Source organism: Penaeus vannamei, chromosome 6, assembly GCF_042767895.1.
Source record: "Penaeus vannamei isolate JL-2024 chromosome 6, ASM4276789v1, whole genome shotgun sequence".
In the NCBI taxonomy this organism is placed as follows: Eukaryota; Metazoa; Arthropoda; class Malacostraca; order Decapoda; family Penaeidae; genus Penaeus; species Penaeus vannamei.
In genome coordinates, this window is record NC_091554.1 from 44,852,799 (window position 1) to 44,870,298 (window position 17,500).

Consider the following 17,500-nt stretch of genomic DNA (forward strand, 5'->3'; position numbering starts at 1 on the left):
AGAGCCGTCAAATTTTAGACCGAGAGAAAATGTAATTTCCCGTCTTTTAACATTATAGGAAGCATGATACTGATCTAAGTATGGGAAAAGGAAAGCCGAAGAATCTGCGTACCGTTTGGATTATGAATCGATATATAAATGGCTCTTAGCTATGTCAGTTATGGGTCTTCCCAACGTTTCTCAGGCGTAAAGCAAAACGTTTTTTTTTTCTTCTTAGTTTCGTCGTTTTGTTGTACCTTCGTTGTATGATATCGTTGTCTTGGTTAGCGTGCTAGAATGCTCACACAAACAGATTTTCTCTTAGGATTTTTCAGATTAAAAGGGAAAAATCAGAACAAATGTTTGTGTTTTATCGGGAATGAAATACGGACTAATGGTGTTTTATGCTAACTAAAATGCTCGACATTGTAAAGAGAAAGCATTTTGATACAATGTAATTAAAAAATCAACTGGCAAAAGCTGATTGGAGTGGATATACATATGCGACAGCAACATGTATTATTTACAACTTAATAGACAATTCTACTTTTTCGTTATTTCCTTAAGATATTCATATCAGCAATTGTGTATATATTCTGATACAGTATACAAAACCCATCTTATGTCTTGTAGCAATGGTGATTATCTCAAAATGATATTTATAATCACTGACCAGTATGGAAAGCAAGTGATCTATTGAAGCATAACAAACTGGTGCCAGAAATGCTGAAAAGCAAACTAATGTTTCAAATCAGTTTGTAGGAGTCTGTGCCACCCTTGTGCTACTTTTGGTGCATAACAATCAGTGATAATTATGCTATGTAGTGCACTTGAGTTTTACATTCTCTGGTGGATCACATATAATAAAGGATAAGGAAAGGAACTTATACTAAAATTTTTGAGGATGAATATGAATGATACATGTATAACAGATTGTTGATATCGAAATAGTAGATACTCATTCTAAAAAAAACAAAAACATAAAGCCTCCTTACTTTCTGCCTCTACAGAGGCCCAAAAAAATTCACATTATAAATAGCCATGAAGTTTAATCTATTAGAATGTACATGCTGGTTTGCTGGTCATTTATGTAGTGTGAGGCACAGAAATCATGGCATCATTTGATGCATAGATCCATAGATTTTAATAAATTTAGGGCATACCTTTATTTTGTGCAAATTATTTTTATTATACTGTTTGCATATATGTTATGAGCATTTCATTATATTTTAAAAATCTCTTTGTAGTCTTGTTCTAGATAATTACTAAGTAGTGATTATGATGACAAGAACTATGATGGTAGTACTGATGATTTGGAAAAAAAAGTCAAAAGTACTGATATTAAAAGTAACTAGACAGGATATAATGATACTGAAAATTATAAACAGTAAGCTAAATAATGATAATATTTCATAGAAATTGCAGTAATGATGTCAACAGTATATAATGATAAAGTTATTATACTTAAAGAGCGAAATAATGTCTTTTTCAGTTTTTAGGCACTACAAGACAGCCCACTAACCATGGGGGACCATGGCCGCAGAAATGCAAAGAAGCCCCCAGATACTAGCCAGGACACACCCTTAATGACTCTCTTTCGTGTGTACTCTAAAGCCCTGGATGAGAAGAATGACAAATATGAACGTATTTACAAGACCAGCCGTGATGTGACAGTACGCAGTAAGAGGGTCATCTTCTCCCTTCAGAGAATACCTGGGTAAGACTGAAAGCAGAGGCAGAGACAGGTTTATTTACAATGATTTACCAAATTATTGATTGTGATTTATTTTTGCCTATAATTGTTGTGGATTCTGTAGTAAGTTGGGTTTTATTTATTTACTATTTTCCCCTGATGTATGGCACCTATTAGTTTTTTGTTTGGATAAGTATTATATAGAATTTTTTTAATGGATATATCTCTCAAGAAAATATCCCTGGATATTTCAGACTGAGTGAAGAGGAGAAGGAAGCATTGATGGTATCAGCTACAAATGAACTGCATGACATTGAGCGTACACTCCTAAAGCATATTGCCATGGAACTTAGGGATGAGGAGCCACACCAGTTTGTTAATGCTTTTACTTCAGGTAAGGAGAGAAGTGGGGGAAAAGATGTAATCAACTTTATTTATTGATGTTTAAGGTTTGGTAATAAAGTTACATGTATTGAAAATGCTTTAACTTTGAAAGTGATATTTATTGATTAACCTCACAAAGGTGGGATACTTTCTATTTCCTTTCATGTCCCAGGGGTTAAAAAAGTACCCCTCATCTCTAAGAGCCCCAGTGTCTACCCTTGGCTTTAATTTGCTGTTGGGATATGAGTAGAAATACTTAACATTTCTTTTTTGCAGCTTTTTCTGCTCTGTTTTCAACAATTTTCTGGTTACATACAAATAGATTGTATAATTCCTTTATCTCAGATTTTATTCTTTTTTGTCTTTATTAATTGTCCTATTTCATTTTCTTATTCTATTCCTGATTCTCAACAGGATTTGTGATCTCATGGTATGATCATTTTGTTTCTGGTCTTTTGGGGGGGCCACAGATCTTTTACAAACATCTTTACAAATATCATAAAACTTCAGCATTACTGAGTATAGGGTTTTAGTGCCTTTAAGTGCTTCTTTTAATCATTTATTTATCATTAGGCCTGTCAAAAACCAACAACATTTTTTTCCTGCATTTTTTCAGTATCAATGATATATAGGAAATGTTCACTAATACATCTGGTAATGTTTGGCATGTTCCCTCCAGCCACATTCATCGAATCATTCCCATCCCTTATTCCCCTTGTAGACCATATAGGTCAACAAACAGTTGCATTTCCTGTCTCTTCTTGTGAATGTGATATAGTATGAAACAGTTATCTGGTACTGTAAAGCATATTTCGTACAATCAACTCCCCCATTTTTTACATTCTCACATTCCCCCTAGACTCACGTTCTGTGGTGTCTCTTTCCAGACATCATAGATATTAATTTTGAAATTCATATTAAAAAAAAAAGGGTTTCTTTCATGTTTTATCTGTTTACATATTCAAAATATCTCCCTTTCTTATAACATTTCTCAGTACTAGGCCTTATACTTTAGCCTTTGGGGTATACAGTCAAGGAGTTGGCACCAGGCATCATCAGACCTCAGCATGCCTGTTTCTTTTTTATTATTTTCAGAATTTGAGACGTACATGCATCTAAATACACATTATATTGTTTTATATGACTGTGATATTTTGTTGCGGTTGCTTTATATGTTTTATATTTTAAGGTAATATGTCCCTATTTTCATTAATTTGCAAGGGGTGACTGAGATAACTTTTGGCATATGATAATTATATACATTTTCTGGTTAGTAAGATAAAAATATGCCCAAGTAAAACTTGAAAAAATAGGATTTTTTGTTTCAGGGAGTGGTGGACAGACAGGTGTCATAGAGCTGCCCAAGAACCTACTGACCCAGCATGTTTGACCTCTCACTTTCTGATTCCATTTCTCTTTTTGGTTGTTTGTTTTACTTTTTTCATTATTATTTTCTTTATTCATTCAGTTCCTTGTACAATGTATTTATTGGTTCATGTGCTTCCCCCCCCCCCTTTCCTCATTGCAGGTAGGGATGGAAAACAGTCTATAATGTGTTTTTCCCTTCTGTGGACATTCCAGAATTATTTTTTTATGGATTAAAACAAGAATAGACGATAAGTCACACACGGTTTCTTTACATAGGTATCCAAGAGTACATTGAGGCTGTGTCCTTTCACCACTTTCTACTGACGGGGACAATTATCAGCCATGAGGAAGTGCAACGTCGTGTAACCTTTGGGAACCAGGAGGAAGACCAGACGGACTTAGTTCCCCTCAGTGTGCTTGTCCAGCCTAAGGAATACATCTTGGGAATTGCTGATCTCACAGGGGAGCTTATGAGGTTCTGCATCAAGAGTGTGAGCACAGGAGACTTTGAGAAATGCTACAAGATCTGCGAGGTCCTCAAAAAGATGCATGGTGGCTTCCTTTCTCTTGGTTACATCCCAGCCAAGGATCTCTACAATAAGGTCACTGTTTTTAGGTCAAGTCTGCACAAGGTGGAAGAAGCATGCTACTCACTGCAGCTGCGGAAGTCAGAGGTGCCAGCGGAAATGCTGGGTGACCTCTTTGCTCTCTATGATGCAGATGACCACAGCACAGGATTTATGTAATATACTGAAGCAGCTGGATCTTTGTCTTTTCTTCCATGTGCACACAAGATTTTTGGATAAGCTTCCACAGAAACTGATTTGAATTAAAGAACATAAAAAATATGTGACACACTTTGTGGCTTTATTTTTGATGCGAGAGATTACAAACTAAATTGACCTTTATTTAAGGTCTTTGTATGTAGTTAACCTTGTTTTTAAATATTTATAGATGTGATATGATGTCATTGCTTTTTCTTTGTACTTAATGATATTGTATCCCATATGAGTACAATTTATTTTATTGATAGTCAAGTAAGTTTAGGAAAGAGAAGAAATTCAGTCATTCTATAGATTATTATTTTATCTTGTTGACATCAAATAATCAAATCTGTGATCCTTGTATTTCATATTTTATTTCTGAAGCAAATTATAGTGGTTCTGACAGCACTTTTTATCTTGCTAATATTGTCTAGTTTTGCAAGTCCATAGCCAAACAGTTTTCCTTCTGTAATTTTAGTTCAGTATAATAATTTAAGAACTCCAGAATGTAAACTTTTATTACAGTAATAATAAATTAATATATTGATAGCAACTCTGGTCTTGTCAGTTCCATAATCATGCTTATTTAGGAACCTGTCTTCTCTCCTACCGAAATATAGTGAAATTAGTACAATTAGGGTATGATAAAGGTATGTAGAGACATTTATAACTAATTTAATATCAGACAAGGTTGATAGAATAATTTTATCAGTATATGACACCTGAATAAAAAGCAAATTGTTCTAGTTTGTATTTCTTTTCTGTTATATTTCCTTTGTTCTTTTTTATCAATTAGTTTGTTGAAAAATCGAAAAATTGCCTACATTAATAATCTTTAAGCAATCCTTACATTAAGAAAGAGAGTTGAATTATATACTTTTACAAATATTTTCAGTGCTTATAGTGTAAACCTATTATATTTGCAATTACCTGCTTTGATCCCATCCCCCAGTGGTGCACAATTATTAAAATAAAATAAAAAGTTTCTAAAGCCCAGTTTCCACTGGTCAGACTGAGCTCCCTTGAACCAACTTCTGATTTTGATACCATTACAGTATTTTTAACCTGGGTTTGATACACCTATTCTGGCTTCAAAACATTTTAAACTGTGGTCACATACTATGGGTACAGAATGCTTTAGGTCTGGCCCCCTGAGTCCCCTAGAAAACATACCTAGGCCCACACAAAATGGAAGTAATCACAGACTTAACTCTTTCAAAAGGAAGTATCTCTGTCCATGCCATGGTAAGACTGGTTGCTTTTCCGAGTGGCATGTATACCCATGATATATATCCTGAGCTTGTTCTGTGCGCTGAACAGTTCTCTTGTTTGGCTGTTGTTGCAGGAGGATGCTATAGCCAAGGTCATTGAGGATAGAAAAATTATGGGTTTCTTGCACTTCTGATTTTTCCTCTGTGTGGCATCCTTTATGCAGTGCCTAGTGCATGGTCCAGTCTGGTGCTTCAAGCTCCTGTTAGCACTGGGTCATGCCATGTCCAAGAGTCACTTAAAGGTATTAGAATCCAAGCTTAAAGCTAAACTGTACCTGGGACTCTATGGCTTAAAAACAAACATGCACTGATTGAAGGTGGATGAAAACAGCTGTAAGTGTGGTGTGATGAGACAGATTTTGTTTATTACTTAGAGAGAGAGAGAGAGAGAGAGAGAGAGAGAGGGAGAGAGAGAGAGAGAGAGAGAGAGAGAGAGAGAGAGAGAGAGAGGAGGGAGAGGAGGGAGGGAGGAGGGAGGGGGGGAGGGAGGGAGGGAGGGGGGGAGGGAGGGGGGGGGGGAGGGAGGGGGGGAGGGGGGGAGGGAGGGAGGGAGGGGAGGGGAGGGGAGAGAGAGAGAGAGAGAGAGAGAGAGAGAGAGAGAGAGAGAGAGAGAGAGAGAGAGAGAGAGAGAGTGAGAGAGAGAGAGAGAGAGAGAGAGAGAGAGAGAGAGAGAGAGAGAGAGAGAGAGAGAGAGAGAGAGAGAGAGAGAGGGGGGGGGGGGGAGGGAGGGAGAGGGAGAGGGAGAGGGAGGGAGGGAGGGGTAGGAAAGATGAAATAATGAAATAATCAAACTTTATTACTTTATTCTAACTTGTACCTTTTACTTTTCTTTTCTGTTGCCATAATTTGTCTTAGTCTTAGCTGGCTGTCCTGTTATTTCCCTTTGACAAAAGGTTCAAAAAGTATTAAAAAATAAACCATGTACTGCTTTCTTGTGATATGAATTTATTAGGCATATAAAGAATGCATCACTACTAAAATAAATATTTTTAAAATGTTCTAAATACAATTCAACAATCATACATCAATGCTCACAAAGTTATATTTCTTGCATGGGTATTAGGATAAAGGAAAATCATCATCTTTCAGGCAGATAAGGATATAAAATTTTCATACAGCTCATTTAAAATAACTTTAATAATATTAAATGTTTAGTATGCTATGTAGTATTAGCAAAACATTTATTTATTTTGAAAAAAAAAACTATACAGTTTCTTGATTAAAATCTTTTTTGCTTTCCACTCTGCATGTGAGTGTATACATGTGAAAGTGTAAGTGTGTACTGTATATGTATATATGTATTTGTGTACCTGTGTGGATGTGCATGTGCTTGTCTATTTGGATATATAAACATGTGTGCATATGTATACATATATCAAAAACTTTATAAATGTTACATCTCACACACAAACTCTTGATACATTCTCTCATCCTAAAATCAATACCATTGATAAATACACCTGTCACACAAGATTTCCTGCATAAAATGTAAATCTACAGCCAGCTTCTTTATTAGTTCTGCTCACATATAAACTCGACGACTCTCTGTTCCATCAGTTCAGGGTCACAGCATCGCACGCTGGCTGAGGTCACTACCTCATCCAGCAATACATTCAGGACACTAAAAATAAAGGAAGTAAAGTTTAATTTTAACCAATATGTGATTTTGACAAATAGAAAGGAATTAAACAATTTGGTAGAAACAAAACTAAGTAAATTGATTGAAAATAAATTCATCATTGTTATCACCATTATTGGGTTGTGTTGCCATTATAACTTCTGAGATATTATCAGCTTTCAATTTATTATTACTGGCCATTACTTATATTGATCAATTTCATCCATTTTTCACCATAGGTTTATGAGACTTCTAATACACAAAAATAAAAATATGAATATGATAGTATATTCATATGACCATTTAATACTTCATAACCCTTATGATCCGGATGACATGACCACCACACCATGAAAAAATTTGGCTTGAGGGGTCGGTGACATGAACATACTGTTATGGGAAAATCTGGCTGTGGGCCATAGTAATGTGAACTTGCCACTGTGAGCATTTTGGCTGAAGGCTGGGCTGACTAGAAAGACTTGCCTTGAGTGCATAAATCTCTTGAAGGGTGATAAGACTCATTTGGTATTTAAAAAGGAGCTTTTGCATTATTTCCATCAGTAAATGAGTGTGGAATGTAGTGATTGTAAGCCAGGACTAGAGGAGAAAATTAAGTGTTATAAAAAATGTTACTTATTGTTAATATTCTTGCACCAAGTTAAGGACCACCTAGAGAAATGATATGGAATTTGTGCAAGGAAAAGAGTCTACTACCATCTGGATAGAGCAAATCAAATGACAAATATGAATATTGGAAAATGGCAAAAAAACTAAAAATACTTATGCATAAAAAGAGAAAATAACATTGCAAAGGGGATGCATACTGTCTTATCACCACTTATGAGTGTTTGTGTGTGCACAAGTGCCCGGATGCTCACGTAAAGCTAATGCCTGTATTTCAGGACATATGATTGCAGCCAAGCATCCAAATTCATTGGGTTAACAGGAAAAAATTTAATTTCTTAAAGTACTCTTTTTCCAAGCAAGAAATGGGTGAAGTAAAAAAAGAGAAAAAGAATTGGAAAAAACGTAACTATCTAGCATTCTATTGAGATTCATGAGACATGAACTGACTAATCCAACTTTCAAATGACTTACTGCTCATCAGCCACATAAGACCACAGATATGTGCGCAGGTAGTGAGCATCGACCTGTACTTGCTGAAGTCCGAACCGGCTAAAGGTCCTAAGGCGCACACTCTCTAGTAAAGTCTGAAAGATTAATGAACACATCTTATTTGAAACATGAATGATGATTATTGTTACCATTGTATTATTTACATATCTAAGAATATACTTGTCCACTCACACCATAAACATAATCACAATTTGACATCCTGTTTATGTACTGTACCTGAAGAGGGATCTTGAATCACTGAGTTTACATTATGTGTAGTATTTCCATCAGTTCTCACCCCTCAGAGGAGCTCAATTATCACGTACTTAAATTTTTCATTAAGAAATTTACCATTTCATTTATGTGAAGATCTAACAATACTTTATTGCAAACCTATATGTAATACTCTCAAAAAATAACTACTAACCTTTTATATCATTTGTTTTTTTATTTTCACTGCTTTTTTTTACACTAATTCTGTTTCCTCTCACCTTCAGACTAATTTTAACAATTCCAGTGAGGATGGACACCCTTGTGAATTCCACTGGTGCAAAGATCTCAATCCTCTCAGACCAGAGTTTGTTGAGATTGGCCACCAGGCTGTTGTCGAGCTGGCTTGGGGTATATGTTGACCAGCCTGATCGCCCTCCACCGCCCCCTCGAGATGCACTCACACTGTCCGTAAAGTTTTTGGAATTTACGATTGTTAATCAAAAAGTCTCATGATCTTTGGTACTCCTTTCTTGTTATTACTTATGATTAATGGGGTAAACCAAACCTAATACAATCTTATAATCACATAAATAATTCTGCTGTCAAACTATAAGGGGGAACACTACCTGATATGAGTTACCAGGCATAAACAGTAAGTAAAACATCATGCTACCTGTGGAAAGTGCGTCTAGAGGAATCTGATGATCTATCACGACGATTTCCTTCTTCATAAAGGGCTCCAACCTGTTCGAATATCATGTTTGTTATAAAACAAATTGAATATCTGCAGTAAAAAAAGTGCTTTATATCTGGTTTAATGAAGGATTTAGCAACTGTCAAGACCAGATAAAAAGAAATAGGAAGAAAACACATCTTACAAAGGCTTTTCTAAAATGAACAAGAAAAAAGGTTTATTGAAATCAAACCCTATTCAGAAATGTTTAACTAGATGTACCTCATACTGTACTGGTTATTCTCTTACCTGTGTGTCCATGGTTGATATTTCCTCCAGGACAGTCCTCATGACCCTACGCACACTGCGAGGCTCCCCACATCCAAGCCAATCCTTGAGCTCCACGCTGCGACGCAACATCTGTACAAGAGAGACAGCATTAGGATATGGTGTTCTGTTCACTACATTAAACTAATGTGTATTCTTTCCACCACATATATAATCTATCAAAACCATTCTCCATCCTTCTCAATTCACTCAATGAACCCAACATACCACAGAAGACCCCACCTGGCTAATAGATGATCCCTGAGTGTGAACATAGTGGTTTAGTAGCTTTTGGCCAGCCTCCCGCATGCCGTCCGTGATGGAATGGAGGGGTGTCAGACCCGTCTTTTCCTCCAACTGTAGCTGTTCATCACAGTGGCTCAGCTGTGTAGGAATCAACCAAATTTCCATAATCCACAATTTAAAAAAAATATGGGATAAAATTTTAAATGAAGCCCAAACAAAAGTCTGGTTTTTATCACCTAATGTAAACTTTATATAAAATATCTATTATACAATACTGTACCTAAAAGGAGGAAAAGAAAACCCCCTAAAAAAAAAAAAGTGAAGAAGAGAGAGAGAAAAAAATAATAGCAACAATTACTACCAGAAATAAAACAAAAATAATAATGCCAGTCATAAGGTCAAATAATTCTTAAACTAACCAGGTAATGCACAGTGGATGTGTGGAGGTCAAGGCACATCCTTGACAGCACAAGCAGCAGGACAGGGTCCTTATCCTTCTTGTGACAGAACTGTAGGAGCGTGTCAGTAATGTGCAAAAAGAAGGCCACTACAACACCTTCTCGCACCAGGTCACGGCAGAATTTGCGGCGGAACTCAGCCTTAACAGCAAAGGTATGCTTGGGCTGTGTAAAGGCCTTTGAGGGAGAGTAGAGAAAGATGGGAAGCATTATATTAAGGAGATAACACTAATTATAAAATAACAGGTATGATATAACATAATCTGAATGTGAAATTGAAATATAACAATCAGGACCAACAGAGAATTATAACCACAATACTACAGTAACATAATAAACTACCATAATATTAAATGCAAAAAAGCAAAAACCAACCTGCAGAGCAGTAACTTTATCCTTGATGGAGGCCGCTGTGGAGGCCACAAGGCGTGTAAGGTGCTCATTGAGCTGTCGGTGTGTGGACTCTGTCCCATCCTGTGTGGGATGCCTGGGGGCTACAAGGGCATGCCGAATGTCTCCCAGGCTGGATGCTAGGCCAGATTTCAGCATTGCCAGAGATGACTGGCACCTGGCTGAACCTGCTTCCAGAACCAGGCTCAGAGCTACACTATTTATGCAAGAAGGGATTGTCAGAACAGTTTGTGCCTTTAACCCATACTTGATAGTGATAGGAAAATTAAACAATATATTCATCATATGTGAAAGAACAAGATTGTAAACCATCTCATGAAAACATGAAGTAATTCAAATGCAAGTATCAGTACTTAAAACCTGTAACTGTTTTTTATAAACTAATTTTTCTTATATAAACAATATACAATAAGAATCCACATCTTATGGAATAAGAAAGATGTCTCAGGAAAGTCCTAAAACAAGTTATTAACCCTATCTATTCTCTCAGGATCTCAAGAAAATCTTTCTGACTTACTTCCCAAAGTCTGTGTTAGGAAGCAGTTGTGTGATGGCATGGAGACGCCGATGGAATTTGTCGAGAGCTGTGGTGAGCTGCCCATAATGGCCTACATCTGGCTCACTGGCCACTCTCACTCCTACCACTGCCACATACTGTTCAACCAGGTCAGCTACAAATACCCGCAGTTTCTCCATGGCCACATTTGATGACCCACTTTAAGGAAAAAACGGGAAAAATCATAACATTAATACTTTATTTAGTTTGTCTATAAATTCCAAAGAAATTGACAAAATGTTACGAACAGTAAATTGTGAACACCTCTTAGTATTATCAATTTACTGCAAGTCTGCAATTTATGAACCTGAAGTTTGTTACCTTCCTCCTTCTTCAGGAGAGCGCAGGAACATTTCCTTATAAGATGAGATCACAAGCCATAGGTTCCCTACAAAAGTCTCATGGCAGACATCCACAAACTCCAAGATATCCTGCAAAAGTCACAATGAAAATGTTAGTGGTCTTGATAATCAAATATATGTCTTTGATATATGTTTCATGATGAAACATATATCAAAGAAAAAAGGTATTATAGTAAAAACAAAATAGATAACATCACAGGAAGTATTTCAACAAATCTTAAAAATTATGAAGGAGTTACAGAGAAAGACATCTGATTCTGCTTACTAGATTTGCCCCATCCCGAATGCTGTCGTCTCCTATTTCCTCCCGTCCGAGACCCTCCTTTGTCTCCTCTGCCTTGGAAGTCTCCTCACTTGCCCCTTGCTCAGTGCCCTCCTCTTCCTCACTCCCTAGACCTCCAGCTGTCTCTGCTAGTTTGGTCAAGTTGGAGAGGTCATTCTCAAGCTTGGTCCGTGCATGGGCCAGGAAGTCATCACAGAGTCCTTCTGCTGGTTCTCCTAACTGCAGCAGTAGGTCAACGCACTCTGTCAGGTGACGTGCACTCACCTGTAATATATAAAGCAATGTTAAAATCATAAATCTTAGTTATCAACAATCTTTAATAGGCTAAATACCCAAACAATAAATTCTTTTTAATCTGAAAATATTAGCAGAATATTTCAGATACAACAAACAAAAACACACAGTATTAGGAGTAAAAAACACACACACACACACACACACACACACACACACACACACACACACACACACACACACACACACACACACACACACACACACACAAAAGTATAAAAAAAATATATATATAAATAATAAAAAAGCAACAACATTATGCTCTCTACCTCTTTGAGTGCCAACTGCTCTTTCAGAGCCTGGTTAAGTCGACCAACTGCTGCTTCACAGTCCTCATGGATGGCACTGAAGGACGGAAGATGGCAATAACGGTGAACCACTTCTGCTGTTTCCACGTAGCTGGCCACACCCTTGAGGAAAGAAGGACATGGTGTTCAGGATATATTAAGGAAGTGCTGTTTTACTTCAGTGATAGTTGATCAATATCAAACTACACCTATTTTCAATATGTTACTACACTACACCTTTTTTCACTGAGATTTTTTATTTTCATTTTGTAAATAAAAGCACATACAAATACTTATTCAGTGCACATGTACAAATGTGCCCATACACCCTAAGCTGCAACAATCACTTGCACAGACCTACTCACCTCAGCAAAGTTCTTCTCAGCAATGCACTCGTCGATCTTCTGTGGCAGGTGGAACAGGAACTCCAACTTCCTCAAGGTACCATGGACACCCAGAAGACGACTGAGGTGGCCACGGCGTTCCTGGGAGTCAGAGTAAGAAAGGGAAAAAGAGAGTTGTTAAGAGAATGGTTTGGGGTGAACTGATAGTAATGGCAATTATCATGATAGAGTTCTGGGAATAAAGAAAGGGATGAACAGGAAGAGACATCAGTAGAAAAAAGTAAGGAAAAAAAAAATAAAAAGGAGGAAAGGAAGCAAGATAAAAGAAGAGGAAAATAAAGCACAGCAAAGGTGGAGATAGTGGGGTGAGAGAACAAACAGGGAGGATATGGAAACGAAGAAATTGGAAGAAATTGAGTTGGAAAAAAAAACAAAAAAACAGAGGAGAAGGGGTGCAAGAGATTTAGTTAGCACATTCAAAGTGAGAGAGAGAGAGAAAAAAGGCAAAAGATGAACCTTTCTCTTCTGACCTGGAGAGCTGATGTGACTGAGGTTGAGGAGGCAATGATGCGTGCCATGTTCTCCTGAAGGCGGCTGATCTGAGCCTCCATCTTCACTGAGCCCTCCTTCATCTGTGAGGAACATGAAGATGAATAGTTTCAACTTGGTGATTTTATTGTAGGTATTTTCCCACCAGGGTACTGTGATACCAAGTATTTATGATAAAATCTTTATCAAATATCTATGCACAGTCTCGTAAAAGTGTTTCCACAGTGTTACTATCATTCAGTAAAGACAATTACTGGTATAGACCCTAAGGCAGTATAAGTACAATACCTTGCGGACGATATCAGCAGCAGCAATAAATTTGTCATAGTGGTCATAAACAAGAGTCTGGCAATCAGAATCCAGAGACTGAATCTCCGACACTAGTGAACTTTCATGTTCCAGGAGTTGCTTCAAACTGCTCTCCTATGAAGAATATGTAAGAACAAAAGCTGTCATTAATATGATAAAAGCAACTGAAGAAATTCATAAAAAAAGTATTGATAACGAAATTCATAAAAAAAGTATTGATAATGAAATTCATAAAAAAGTATTGATTATGAAATTCATAAAAAAAATATTGATTATGAAATTCATATAAAGCACAGTAAAACTATAGACGAATCCAATCCAATCCATAATCTATTAATTTGAATCTTAGAAATCTTATTTCCAACTTACATTTTATGAAACAAAAAGTATATAACTCTGTATTCCGACCTTTCCTTCTCTACTATCACCCATCTCATTGAAAACACTAAATATAAACAAACAAAAACACTCAAAATTCAGAAAGTCTATCCCCTCATCTCTCTATTTAGTGTCTTTTTTTGTACCTTGAACACCTTCTCTTAATCTAATACCTCTGGTCTGGCTAAAACACTGTCAGATTTAAACTCCCGAGTTCAGGAAACAGTGCATTTGTATTCTTGCTTTATAAACTATTGGTTTGTGCTTCTCATACAGATATGTATGATAATATGAGGTCCTTGTAGTTCTAAATTCCTGCAAAAGCATCTGGGCAATAAGGTTCAAAGTCTAGCTATTTAGTATTTAGATGTATATAACCATGGCATAACATGCATGCCCCAGTGCATATAAAATACCAAAATACCTACCCTCAGAAGCACTGACTTATCATAATTATATTTCACCAAAGTTGTACCGATATTCACAGAACAATGCCATACCTTAATGGTCTTCTGGACATACATATCATGATTGAAGTGCTTTGAGTTGATATCATATGGCGTGTCCTCCTTCCCTCCAGCGCCATAAAACTGGAGAAGTTCTGTTCGTCTCCTGCGCTCATTTTTACTGTCTGCAATAAGGTTCAATTTACAGATGTGTAATTTGTGCTTGCTAATTTTTCGCTTAACTCATGAATAACTCATAAAAACGAAGGAAGTGAAAGGAAGTAAGACATTATAAATGAAAACAAAATACATTAGAGAGAAAGTTAAATATCTTATCCTTAAATCTTTCATGGAAAATCAATGATTGTTTCTGAATATCAAATTAAAAAATTAGTCACTAAATTTTCGTGGCATAAATATCACTAAAACAATAAATATACTATTGATAATCCGAGGAATATGTGTCACGACTATGGAAATTCTTATGAAAAAATATATCTGTTCATACTATAATCTTCTATAACGACCAAAGCTCACTATTGCATCGAAAATGCAACTAAAAAAAGTGTTAAATACTGCACCTGTAGATGCCATAACAAATGACAGGTGTACCTCCGCCCTTTCATTCACAACATTGGGCTGTGATGTGTTGCTTGACGCTTCACTGCCGAAGCGCTACCATTTTAGCCCGGTTTCCCTTTGGCTTTATCGTTATCGATCTAAGATGATAATGAAGTTATTGGTAATGAAGGTGATGATGATTTTATTATCAATACTATTACTATCATCATTATCATTGCTGTTATTATCAATATCATTATCATTATTGCTATTATCATTAGCTTTATCGTGATTGATTTTGTAATCATTCATATCATTATCACCATTATCATCTTCATTATTACTACTAGTAGTAATTGAAGTATTATGATTGTCATTATCATTACTGTTATTATCATTATCATGATAATTATTGTTACTGTTACTTTCCACTATCATTAAAATAAAAAAATTTATTACGAATATTATCATTATGATCAACATTATCAATACTGTAATTATTATATTTATTACTATAATTATTATGATTACTATTATTATTATTACTATAACTTCTGAGACTATTTCATTGCCATTATCACTGTTATTCATTTTCTTATTCGTATTCTCATATTATCATTATCAATACAATTAGCAGCAGACAAAAATTGAGCGTCTAACGGTTTGCATACAATCATATAAATCTTTTTAGATTTTTAATAAAGAAATTCAAACTGGAATAACTAACTTTCCAACTGTCCATCAATTTTCCATATAGGCAAGTATACCTCTGTCTATCAAGTTATTTCTATATATTTATCTATCCATCTTTATGCCCATCCTCACTTTTCCTATAATTTATTTTTTTCAATCTCATCAATATTCACTTCTGACTCAATATGCCAAAGGAAAAGTGTTCATAATATTTCCCTTCTAATATATTCTGCTTTCAACATCCCTTAAAACATCTCACAACTTGCAAAAAGTCCTACGTCAATATCTGTTTAAAAATTTTAACCAAATGTTACACGAGCGCCCCCCCCTCAAAAAAAAAAAAAAAAAAAAAATTGTGTTAAGATCAGCCATTCGTTCATAACCCTCATATGATTGCGCGGTAACTTTCTAGATCAGTCTTTTGGCCTTTTTGTGGCTTAAGAATGAGGGTCACTAAAGGAATCTTAAATAAAAAGAAAACAAAATTTCTTTTCAATTCCATTTGTTACAATGGATATTCTTTGCTGTGACAGGCTGTCTGTTTATTTGCATCTAAATCACCTCTCGTGTGCAAGGAATGGCCGGGGTTACCATCCACTGGCTGCGCCCGGGATTAGGGGATTATGTAGCCAAGGAGTTGTACAGGTGAGTCAGAACTTGTATAAGGCTGTCAAAAAGGTGAATAAGAGCGTCCCGTCCGATGTGTGAGGAGCCTTACGAGGAACCCTCATTAGATTTTGGTTTACTTCATCCTACGAGGTGGGAGCAAGGAGTGGCTCTAGGTGAGCCATGTTCTCTTGACTCCAGGTATCAATTTTTTTTGAATTATGTGAGTGAACAGGGGATGGGGAAGGCGAGAAAACTATAGCCCAGTGCCGTTACGAACGTTTAATTACACCCATGGGATTTGAGACACACGTTACTATGAAAGAGGTGGGAGAACGGGGGGGGGGGCGTTACTACTGTTAAGTTTCCGGATATTTTGCCGAAATTCCCGTTAACTGCAGACTCGGTTCATCTCTGCTACATCACATCGGTGACGGTGAACATCTTCCGAAGAGCCGCCTAACAAGAGATAAGCTCTCCAACAGGTATTTTTTCCGTGTCTATTAGAATTTAACTACCCGACAGACCATCTTATGACTGCCACTCTAGTTAAATTCTTATAGACACAAATTCTCTCTCTCTCTTTCAGAGGAGGGGAGGGGGAGGGGGAGGGGGAGGGAGAGGGAGAGAAAAATGAAGATGAAGGGAGGAGGAGGAGGAGGAGGAGGAGAAGAACAGGAGAAGGGAAGAAAGAAGAGAAATGGGGAGAGGAGTTGGAGAAGGGAGGAGGAAAATGGATGGAGGATGACGGAGGAGGAGGAGGGAAAGTAGAGGAGGAGGAGGAGGAGGGAAAGGGGGAGGAGCGGGAGGAGGAGGAGGAGGAGGAGGAGGAGGGGAGGGGAGGGAGGGAGGGGAGGGGAGGGAGGGGAGGGGAAGGGGGAGAGGGGAGGGGAAGGGAAGGGAGGAGGAAGAGGAGCAGGAAGGAGAGAAAGAGGAGGAGGAGAGGAGCAGGAAAGGGAAGAGGAGGAGGAGGGAGGGAAGGGAAGAGGAGGAGCAGGAAGGGGAAGAGGAGCAGGAGGGAGGAGGGAAGGGAAGGGAGAGGAGGAGGAGCAGGGAAGGGAAGAAGGAGGAGGAGGATGAGGACGAGGGAAGGGAAGAGGAGGATGGGGAGGGAAGGGAAGGAAGAGGAGAAAGGAGGAGGAGGGGAAGGGAAAAGGAGAAGGAAGAAAGGAAGAGGAGGAGGGAAGAGAAGAGGAGGATGAGGATGAGGAGGATGAGGAGGGAGGGAAGAGGAGGAGGAGGGGAAGGGGGAAGGAGGAAGGGAGGGGAAGGGAGAAGAGGTGGAGGAGGAGGAGGAGGAGGAGGAGGGGA

The 17,500-nt window shown here is 37.4% G+C and overlaps 3 protein-coding genes across 5 annotated transcripts in view; 2 read left to right on the forward strand and 1 right to left on the reverse strand.

Moving 5' to 3' along the window:
* Trax (Translin associated factor X) overlaps window positions 1–4,934 on the forward strand; it is a 4,975-nt gene extending 41 nt beyond the window's left edge. The window contains exons 1-4 of one of the 3 annotated variants that reach the window (XM_070123067.1): window positions 1–184; window positions 1,472–1,696; window positions 1,927–2,066; window positions 3,701–4,934. The exon at window positions 1–184 is cut by the window's left edge and continues 41 nt beyond it. In XM_070123067.1, the coding sequence (XP_069979168.1) occupies window positions 1,503–1,696; window positions 1,927–2,066; window positions 3,701–4,170 (804 nt within the window). In that variant the 5' untranslated portion in view covers window positions 1–184; window positions 1,472–1,502 and the 3' untranslated portion in view covers window positions 4,171–4,934. The remainder of the gene's footprint in view (window positions 185–1,471; window positions 1,697–1,926; window positions 2,067–3,700) is intronic. The other 2 variants (XM_070123065.1, XM_070123066.1) reach the window with 2 other exon arrangements.
* Window positions 1–17,500, forward strand: part of LOC113820865 (SET and MYND domain-containing protein 4) — a 271,966-nt gene that overhangs the window by 244,187 nt on the left and 10,279 nt on the right. The gene's annotated exons all lie outside the window — the stretch shown is intronic.
* Window positions 6,388–15,048, reverse strand: Vps51 (vacuolar protein sorting 51). The gene is made up of 17 exons (XM_027373249.2): window positions 14,911–15,048; window positions 14,384–14,514; window positions 13,485–13,619; window positions 13,178–13,279; window positions 12,669–12,788; window positions 12,286–12,426; window positions 11,705–11,986; window positions 11,399–11,508; window positions 11,039–11,236; window positions 10,486–10,717; window positions 10,072–10,287; window positions 9,650–9,790; window positions 9,389–9,499; window positions 9,080–9,150; window positions 8,685–8,868; window positions 8,176–8,288; window positions 6,388–7,080 (listed from the first exon to the last, which is right to left on the reverse strand). Exons 1-17 carry the CDS (start codon window positions 14,921–14,923, stop codon window positions 6,972–6,974), a joined length of 2,409 nt encoding a protein of 802 aa, XP_027229050.2. The 5' UTR covers window positions 14,924–15,048; the 3' UTR covers window positions 6,388–6,971.